Consider the following 10,232-nt stretch of genomic DNA (forward strand, 5'->3'; position numbering starts at 1 on the left):
GGGAGAAAGCTGACCTAGAAAGTCATGAACCAAAATGTGGCTTGATTTTAATCCATTGGATAGCGTGTGGGAAGGAATTCCTGGGGCCTTTGGGACAGAAATGTCCTTAACAACCGCTCCAGCTTGGGGCGAAGGTAGGAGGTCTCCAGTTGTTTGAATTCAGTGCCTCCTCGAGTACTAATGCCAAGATCTCTCCTGCCACAGTCCACAGGGGTCCTGCCCCTCTTTTTTCTCAGGTTTGCAAAAGTCCTGGGGCATCAGGAGAGGAGACTTCCACCCAGGATGCCTTGGACAGGACCAAGCAGGGTCCAGGGACACAATCAGACATCAGTTCTGCTGGTGGGGCCACAGATGAAGTGAGATCCTCAGCATCTGCAGGAAAAGGGGGCAGTGGAGAGAAGTGGACAGGACAGACAGAAAGTGGACAGGACAGTGGAGGCTAGGAGACCTGCAGGCCACAATTTCTGGTCCTCAAAAAATGCCATTTACATTTAATCTTCATCTGATTCTGAGCCACCCCTGAGCCTCTGGCTGCCCAGACATCACTCAGGCCTTTCTTCCAGGGCAGTCAGGAGTGGAGGAAGGTCCCCAGTGCTCTCCTCCCCAGCCTCCACCCGGCTTCTCCTTCTAGAGCTCTAAACCTTCCTTCTGGCCTCAGGACCCTCCTCCCTTCTTGCTCCTACAGGTCCTAATGTCCCACTCTTTTGATCTCCTCTAAATTCTCCTCCTGATTCTCTGACAAGATTCTTGGTAGCACTTAACACACCAAGCCTGAACCAAAAATAAACCCTCTTTCCTCCACGGTGGGAGGGCTTAAACCTTAAATCCCCTGATGCTGTGACAGAAAGGAAGAAGAGGGGGGAAACACTCCAGCATTAAAATATATCCTGTCTTGCCTGAAGCCAGGGATATCCTCATTCTGCTGGCCCAGGAGTCATGAATTTGGAACCACAGAAAAAGCAGTGTAATCACAGCACCAGGCAGGGCCCTGCAGGGAAACACACTTACAGGGCCACATTCATGTAAATACTCTTTATTGATTTTCAAATTTTAGAGTCAACCGATGGACAAAGCACAGATTTCATTTTGGTTCCAGACAGAACATCGATGTTGAGAGGTAGGAGGATGGAAGTGGAAAGGTACATCAGACAAGTCAGGGAGGAGGAAGTGGGAAATGCAGGGGTAAGTCTTAGCCCTGCCCCGGGCATCCTACACAGAGGGCAGTCCATGGGGTCCCAAGTTACAAAAATAACCAGGCAAAGAACCAACAATATAACGACCCCAAATTAGGAGAAGGGAAGGAAGGAAAGGATGAAAATGCATCCAGGCATTCACTTCTCGCTTTTCATTGACATGGGGTTTCACTGACTTGGGGAAACTGATTTAAACCTATTTTGGAGGCAGAGAAAACTACCAAAAGAGTGAAAACAACAGGTCCGTTAAAACCGCTAGCTCTGGGCTAAGGAATGGGAGAGGCAGGACAGGAAACTTCTCTTTTGTTCATAAACTGTTCTGTGCCCTTTGGCTTTGTTTTTCATCCTGGCGTGTATTGTTTTTATTTTTGCAACTCATTTTTAAAATTTTTCAATGACATCAAAATCCTGGCCAACTGAACGGGAGACGGCCAGGCCATCTGCTGGCTGCCGGGCGCCCTGCTGTCTGGTGGGCTCGGAGAGGGTCAGTGCGGTTGGGATAAAGGGGGCGTGGTGGGGGGGGCGAGTAGGCCGGGGAGGGGGGGGGCGAGTAGGCCGGGGAGGCAGGAGGCCCTGCGCCTGCGCACTAGCCCAGCATGTTCCGGCAGCGCAGCCGCTCCTCCTCCCGCTTCTCCTCCAGGCGGTTCTCCAGCAGCCGCAGCTCCCTGTTCACCGCCTTCCGCATGGACGGCTCCAGCTCTAGCACTTTCTCCAGGTCCGCCTTGGCCTCCGCCTCATTCCATACCTCGGCATGAGCCCGGGCCCGCACATAGTAGGCCTTCACGATGCCTGCGGGGAAGATCCGGCTGCACCCGCTGCCCAGCCCCGACGCGGCAGGGCTTTACCAACTTACAAGACTCTTAACCTTGACTGTGAAACTTGGCCTCCCCTAACCTCCTGGGCCCATCTCCTCCGCTGTAAAACGCGGATGGTAATAACAGCGGCGCCTCTCCCCTCCCTTCCGCGGACCAGTCCAAGCCCTGCAGCTTAGTTTACATTCACAACTTTCTGTTCTTATAGAAGCTCCCCAAATTGTGCAAGCCCCAGGCCCACTCCCTGCACCTGCCCCTCAGTCATTATGAGGATTAAATGCCATGACAAATGCAGTGAATTCAGCGTGTGGCGCATAGTAAGTGCACTTCTCACCCATCACCTATGATACCGTCATAGACTTAGGATAAATCCTGCAGGGTGGAGGCAAGGCTTGATGCCTCTCAAGGATCAAAAGAGAAGGCCAGGGAGGCCTGTGCAGGTGACGCTGGGACCCGGGGCAGCCTGGTACTACCCCCCACCCCCACCCCCATCCCCCGCTTCCTGCCTCGCCCCGCCCACCTGGGTGGTGCCGGAGGATGTCGCTGGTGTGCTCCAGGACCTCATAGTACTCCTCCTTCTTCAGCAGACACTGGCAGTAGTTCAGGATCAGGGTGTTGATCATCTTTTCCAGCTTCAGCCACTGTACCTCCCAGGGCTTCTCCTGCACGGATGGAGAAAGTTCTGCCGTGAGCTCAGGCTGCTGCCCCGCCCCCACGCCTCCCCACCGTGGCCACGGCCAGGGCAGGGCAGCTCTCAAGACATGCACCCTACTTCCCATCCCCTGGAGGGCAGCCTCCCACCTTGGTCTGCAGGTTCCTCAGGCAGACGATGGCTTCTTGGTACTTGGTAGAGGCCTCATCGTAACGGCCCAGCTTGAAGAGCCGGTTTCCTTCTCCGTGGAGGACAGGCACCGCCTGCATCTTCTCATCGTTACTCAGGTTCCAGGTCTCCCTCTGGTACTGGCTGGGAGCCTCGACCTGACCCCAAGAGCTGCAGGTCAGTGAAGCAGAGGACCCCCCTCCCCGCCCCGGCTGCCTGCAGCCCAGCAGGGCAGCTAGGTTTGTGATTACCCCCATTTTTGCGATCGGGATACAGGCTCAGACTCTCCCCTGCAGGGAACCAGAGAAAGTGGACCCAGCGCATCTCACTGACGTCAGCTTAGTATTTGCCACAGTGAGGATGGGCTGGCAGAATCCCATTTGCTGGCCAAACACATATTAACAGGGGAAGGAAGCAACATGTCCAAATCAAAACCTTCGTGCAAATTAAGACAAGGTATTCATTTGTCAACACACTTCACTTCCAAAATCAGCCAACTGCCATGATACTCATTTGGTTAGAGATACTTTATTGCCATCTGCTGGAAAATTGTTATAAAATCACAAATATACACCTGTTACGGGCACCTTGTGCGAACCACACAACTGTTCAAATGGGCCCATGAAGGTCCCTTGTTGACGCAATTCTTATTTACTTGCTTTCACCCATGTAGCCTTCAGGCTGAGCCTTAGCCTTGGCCACCAGCTGAGTCCTGCACTGGTTCGACCCTCTCCCATGGCCCCACAAACATGAGCCATCAGTCACCCTGGAGTCTGGGAGAGAGGGTGTAGATGGTTATACACAACTCTCCCACTGTTGGAGAACAAGGTCTTAACCCACAAACCACAGGGGCTGAGGGTGTGGATGTAATTCTAAACTCTTGAAAATAAAAACGGAAGGAGATAACCAATAGAAGTAAAATGAAAATGAAAAGCATTTTTTAAAACTCAATCTTAAATGGAATTTTCCCTTGGGAAAGGCGAAGGACTGGTTTTCTCTTGGGGCAGAGGGTCTGATTCCAATTCTCCTGTGGTTTATGAACCCGTTCTCATTCTCTGAAGAGGAACTGGGTGATGTCCAGTGACCCATAGGGCTGGGCTCCCCAATGCCCACCAGTCCTTGTCGCCCTCTGGTGCTGGGACAGCCCCTTCCAAGCCCAAGGGTCACACCTGCAGTAGCTCTATTACAAAGATCAGAGGCTGTGGCTCCTTCTGCAGCTCATCCAGGTCGTCGTAGCCCAGCGTGTGGTAGGCGAACATGTTGGCCAACCCGCACGTGTGCACGTGCCACTCCGTGGGGTCCTTGCCCTCTGCCATCTGCCGCAGGCTCCGGGACAGGATAGGGTAGACCCCTGTGTGCTGTAGAGGAAGGTGGGTGGATGGCATTGGGCTGTCTGCTCAAAGCCAGCTGGACCACAAAGAGCCCCACTCTGAGCCCCCACCCCCAGCAGGACTCCTGTCCCTCTACACCTGCCCCACAGCTGTTACTGCTTCTCACTCCAGCACAACCCACTAGTCACTGCGGTTACCTGTGCTCCTGGCCCACTGCTCCACATCTATTAGCTACTTCAGTCCTTAAGACAACCCCATGAAGGAGGCACTACTGTTCTCCCCATTTTACAGATGTGGGGACCAGAGCCCAGAGAGATTAAGTGATTTCCTTAAGGTCACACAGCTAGGAAGTGACAGAACCAGTATTCAAACCCAGCTCCAGAGGCCATGCTTTAGCCATAATGCCATGCTTGCCTCTTTCTGGCCCTTGTGCTCGACTCTAACAGGTTTCGCTCCCAGGAGAACTTCAGTCCACGAAGCCTTTGACTCGCAGGGAGGGAAGTGTGGAGAGCAGCAGAAGGAGCAGGGCTCAGGGGCCAGGCTGGCTTCCAGACGGTACTGCTGATGAGCAGCGAGCCCCGGTAAGTGCACCTCCTCAAACTCCCATCTCTTGGTTGCACCCACCAGTAGTGGGTCTGTTGGTGGGGTTAAATGAGATGGTGCAGATACCGAGCCCGCTCCTCACAGCCTGACCCAGCACCAGGAGCTGGGGCCGCCACCCTCGGAGTGGAGGACAGCTCCGAAACGCAGCCACTTGGCCTCAGCTGCCCCCTCTGTGTGCTGGGATGCCCCGCAGATGGTCTCTGAGGACCGCTGTCCTGGGGCTGGGTCCCGAGACGGTCCATCTCAGCCTCCCACACACACAGCAACTCCAGGAAAGACACACCACGGGGAAAGTGCGGGTGCAGGAACGGTTCCATTTGGTCTCCAAGTCACCAGCAAGGGGGTGAAGGTCACCCCCTCCCTGCCCCCACAAGCCAGGATTAGCCCGAGTACCTTCAGCTTCTTTGTGAGAGAGAGGACCAGATGGCAGTTAAGCCTATTGAGATTAAGGCTGGATGGAGGGAGGAGGCCTCTCGGAACAGCTTGCTGCGGGGAGGGGGACACTCCTGGCCCTGGCACCACTGCCCCCAGCTTGCAGCCCCTGCCCCCCAGGAAAGCCAGCAGTTAACTGCAGACCCCAGGTCTGGGCTGCTGCTTGGATGTGATCTCTGACCAAGGCCATGTCCCTCTAGCCACATGCCCCTCTAGCACTACCAGGGATATTCCTCAGTATGGGGCCTGTGGGATGCTGCCAGAAGTGGGCAGACATCCCAGGAAGAAGGCTAAAGACTACAATAAGGACAGAACTCCAGAGCCTGCACCCGCCCCAGGAGCGCCTCCGCTGAGCCTGGGGCAGGGGGCACCCAGGACCACTACCTCTCCCTGGGGCTTCAAGACCAAAGCCTGTTCTATCTGAAGGGCTCTATCTCTCTGGAGGCTGCAAACAAGTGCGGAGGCCACATTTGCCTTGCAAATTGGCTTTGTTTTATCCTTCTTGTGGTGGGAGTATTGTGTTCATTAACTGCTGACATTTAAATGTTGAACGAGTTCACAGGCTAATGAAAAGTTCTGATTTGTCTCAAAAACTCAGGATACTCAGACACACTGGACCCACCCCCGTCCACACAGCAGCCAACCAGTTGGAGCTGAGGGACAGCCACCCACTTCAGATGGAGCAGATGATCTCTGGCCCTTGTGAAATCTGAGTTTATAACCCCTAGCCTCACCAGACGGCACCAGCAGAAGTCCTACATAGAGACAGGTGTGTTCCTGGAGAGGGTAGCACATTCCCAGGCAGAGGTTCCCAGAGCCTTTGACTGCCCCTGTGTCTGCGGTTTAGGGAAGAGGAGGGAAGAAGGAAGCCCCCTGCTCTGTAGAGATCTGAACTCCAAGGTGACCCTGTAAGGTCTGTCCATACAGAGGGCTCTGGTGGGAAGCCAGGCCCTCCCAAGTTCTTGGTCAGGTAGACATAGCTGTCCCAGTGATTGCTTGGTCTCTCCAAAACTCAGATTCTTAAGTAGAGAGATGCCCTACAGAGAACAGGCTAACTAAGTAAAAGATGCCAAGCCTTTTCGCCCTTCTGGCCTGGATACTACCTCTCTTCCCACTTTTAGGCCTGTGAACTCCTATTCATCCTTCAACACCCAGCTCAGTGTCATCTTCTTGAAGTTCCTCCTAGGGTCCTAAAGCACTTAGTGGTTCCTCTCCTGTGGCCCTAAAACAATGTCCTTGCTTATTTATGACACGGTTCTGGCTGCCCTCCACTGTAATTTTTTAGGTGTCTTATTCCTCCTCCAGAATTCAAGTTCCTTGAGGGAGGGAGACTTCGCCTGTTTCATTCCTTACACCCACCATAGGCCAAACCTGGTGCCCAATGAATGTTTTCAGATAGACACACTGAAAAATGATGGGTAGATGCTTAGTGATGGGAAAATGGATTATGAATACTAGTTGAAGGGAAAAATGGATGAACTGATGCCTGACTGCATGGATAAAAGGATAAATAAAATGTGGATGTGTAGGTGGGTAAATGACTCTGGAATGTGTGTGTGTGTGTGTGTGTGTGTTTGCACAGCCATAGCAGCTGTTGGCTTGGAGGAGATGGAGGAGCTATTGGAAAAACTAGCAATCGCTGTGGCTTAACAGCCTCCAGCCTGTGAGATGGGCAATGCACTCATGTGACTAGTGATGTGGTCAAAAGAACACAGACCCCACAGGAGACCCAGAGCCATGTCCCCATTACGGAAATAACAGCCGCTTGTGGTTTTGCCAACAACAAATCAATCAAACAATCAAGAATTTATTGACAGCTCTCTATGCACTCAGCTCTCCTGCGTTAGCAAATATGCATCTCATGGAGAAAGGGCCTTTGTTGGTGACCAAGCTTTGTCTAACATGCAGCCTAAATTACAGGCACATATGGGTCTAAAAAAGTGCAGAAGCATTTAAAGTCAATAGATACCATTTTTAACTAACTGAAACCACAAAGAAGCTGATTTTCTGAAGACTTGTTAAAAATAAAACATCTTTTAAAAATAGAACATCAGAATAAAGAATAATGTGTAAGGAAGGACTGGTACAAAGAAAAGATGCTGAATATTTGCTAAGTGAATGAAGAAATGAATAAATGAATGATGCATGGGATGGGACCCCTAGTGGTGGGTAATAGCATTGCAGCCTGGTTCTATTAGTCATTGTAACCAGAAACAGACTGTACGGAAGTGAGGGGACAAGTGATCCACCGGTGATTCTGCCCTTTAACTTGTTTGACCCAGAGCAAGTTACTTTCCTTCTCTGAGTCTTACACTTCCTCATCAGTGAAACAAGGGAGTTAGTCTCTAAAATTCTTGCTCAAAAGTATAGCTCCCCCTTCTTAATTGCCTTATACCATGGTTTGCCTTAATCTACACCATATCATGTAATCCCCACACCAGCCCCTTAACATAGGGTTTGGTTAATTTATAGGTGAGGAAATAGAGTGCCAGCAGGGAAAAAGGACTTCCCCAGGGTCACACAGCTAATAAATGAGCAGAGTTCAAACTCAGGAATATCTCTCTCTCTCTCTCTCTCACACACACACACACACACACACACACACACACATTGCTTTTTCAAAAAGGCAGTTGCCCCTGGTGAAATAATGAATCTGGGTATCCACCATCAATGGCTGCTAAATCCATCAGCTTAAAGTCAAAGGAGCTCTTTGTAAAGGCTGAATCAGGCTGTCACCGCCTGAGCCCAGCAATCAATCCTAACATCGCAGTAAGAGAAGTAAACAGATGTGGAATGCTTCCCAGTGGGAGATACACAGCGCAGTTTATAGAAAATACAGAGGGTGGAGAACATGTTAGACAATTCCATGGAAAGCAACCAGCAAATCAGAACATGGGGACTTCTGGAAGACAAGTGACCTAGTTCCTTCAACAAATCCATGTCCAGGAAACAGAAGGAGGAGGAGAACTCAGAACTTGAGAGACATATTAACAAAGCTCTGTATGGACTTTGTTTGGATCCTGATTTGAGCAAACCAACCAGAAAAAAATAAGTGGAGACAACTGGAGAAATGTGAACAGTGACTGGACATTAGATGGCCTTAAGGAATTATTAGGCTTTTTAAAATGTAATAATGATATTGAAGTTATGTTTTTTTAATATCCTTCTTTTACAGATATAAATCTGAGTATTTACAGATGAAATGATATGATGGAATGTGCTTTAACCACGTGGGATGAGGAAGGAAAGTGGATGCGGGTAGAGGTAACAAGACTGACCAGAGATTGATGGTGGCTGGCGGAGGGTGATGGGTATTTGGAAGTTTATTATATGTCCTGTTGACTTTCATATAAGCTTGAAAGGTTCCAGAAGGAATGTTTAAAGGTGAGTTTTGCCGTTTCTGTCTGGGCCACAGACCCAGGAGATTGACTTGTGCCATCAATGAGAAAACAAATTTGCCATGTAGGTGGGAGTCAGGAAGAGGGGAGATAAGTGACCAGTGGCCAAACATCTCCAGGATCCAATAATCCTGCCCAGAAGTGAGGGCTGTGGTTTGGGGCCCTGCCCCCACATCCTGCTCGCCAGCCCCGACACCGATTGGCAGTTTAGAAGCAACTGCTCGTTTGGATGAATCCTTCTCCATCTTTAAAGTAGCCAAGAAGGATGAGACCATATTGTCCCTCCGGAGTTTTGCTTTACCCCCACTAGCCTGAAACCCAGAAGCCCTGCACAGTGGGTGGGTGAGCCCTGTGGACGGTAAATCCAGGGGGTGGGCCAGCACGGCCTACTTACGATGGAGTCACACCAGAACTCGGCCACCTCGCTGACCCGCATGGACGTTAGCAGGATCTCCCAGACCTCCAGCTTGAACATGTTGCCGATGATGATGTGCATGGGGTGGCCCACCTGCTTGCTGTCATCTATCACCGTCCGTTCCTCATCACATTTCATGGTACGGAAATGAAAGGTCACCTGCTCCCCCAGAGAGCAGACCCTGGTCTAGACACCCGTCCAGAGATCCAGCAGAAACCACCCCCATCACTGACTCCCAGGGCCATCCTCAGGGGTCAGCTCACCGCCCCCCCCCAATCGGACCCCAGAGCATCCCGACCCAGCGTGTGATCCCCCAGGGACCAGGAACCCACTCCCTCCTACAGGACCCCATCCCACTCTTGACAGCTCTGCAGAGCAGGAAGTCCTTCCTTAGACACACCCCATCATCCAGGGAGCCCACCAGAGATTCCTGGACAAACAAGACCTCTAAAGGCTCTTCCTCCTCACTCGACATTTGGGACTTCAGCCCCACGCCAGTCCTCCACTCCACACTGAAGTTTAGTTTGCAAAGTAAGAAAAACGCCAGGTGACTGGGCACCCATTCAGAGCCACCCAGATGCCTGGGGTTTGTGGGGGAGGGGTGGTAATAATTCCTGGAAGGACTCCCTGGCCTTTGGTGGCAAAGCTGAAAAAGGCTGTCTGCGGTGCCCGAGGCTGGCCTGGGGGGCGGGCCCCACTCACACGGGATCCGGTGATGAAGTTTGGGAGCTCCCCTGTGCCCCCATGCAGAATGGTTTTCTTGATTCCTTCCACATTCAAGAGCAGAGCGGCATCCATGGCTTCAGGTGCAGGGAGCTGTCCAGCCTGTGGAGATAATCTGCCTGGAGGAAGGCACGTAGGCGGCTGAGAGGTGGGGATTTGCCCTGCTGGGCAGGGTGTCAATAAAAGCAATCAGGTGGGGCAGGGCCCCCAGCTCATTCCAGGCCACTCCCTGCAACCTCGCCTCTGCCCCATCCCCTGCTTCTAGCAGTGATGCCGGGCCCCTGCCTGACACCCATATTATGGTCTCAGCCCCTGTCCTATCCCACCCTAAGAAGGAGGCAAGATGGGATAAAGAGTAAGCAAGACAGAGGCCTCAGGCCACCAAAGGTGGATAGAAGGGTGACCAGAAACCCCCTTTAACCTACCTGGTCCTGGGGCACTGGCCCTGGTCTCAGACTCTTAGTCCCTTTGGACCCCAGGATGGGGCGCTGCGGCCTTTGCAGTT

At 52.0% G+C, this 10,232-nt stretch overlaps 1 protein-coding gene across 1 annotated transcript; it reads right to left on the bottom strand.

The window, feature by feature from the left end:
• Positions 1 to 1,775: 1,775 nt before the first annotated feature.
• Positions 1,776 to 9,823, bottom strand: AIPL1 (AIP like 1 HSP90 co-chaperone). The gene is made up of 6 exons (XM_031674948.2): positions 9,707 to 9,823; positions 8,984 to 9,163; positions 3,995 to 4,183; positions 2,807 to 2,983; positions 2,526 to 2,667; positions 1,776 to 1,982 (listed from the first exon to the last, which is right to left on the bottom strand). The coding sequence occupies exons 1-6, from the start codon at positions 9,800 to 9,802 to the stop codon at positions 1,780 to 1,782; spliced, it is 987 nt and encodes a 328-aa protein (XP_031530808.1). The 5' UTR covers positions 9,803 to 9,823; the 3' UTR covers positions 1,776 to 1,779.
• Positions 9,824 to 10,232: the final 409 nt, after the last annotated feature.

This window comes from Vicugna pacos, chromosome 16 (assembly GCF_048564905.1).
Source record: "Vicugna pacos chromosome 16, VicPac4, whole genome shotgun sequence".
Lineage (NCBI taxonomy): Eukaryota > Metazoa > Chordata > Mammalia > Artiodactyla > Camelidae > Vicugna > Vicugna pacos.

Coding starts and splice junctions, on each gene's coding strand:
- AIPL1 (XM_031674948.2), bottom strand. CDS start 9,802: ATGGATGCCGCTCTGCTCTTGAATGTGGAAGGAATCAAGAAAACCATT. Junction 9,164..9,706: donor ACTTCATCACCGGATCCCGT/GTGAGTGGGGCC, acceptor CTGGGGGAGCAG/GTGACCTTTCATTTCCGTAC. Junction 4,184..8,983: donor AGTTCTGGTGTGACTCCATC/GTAAGTAGGCCG, acceptor CTTCCTCTACAG/CACACAGGGGTCTACCCTAT.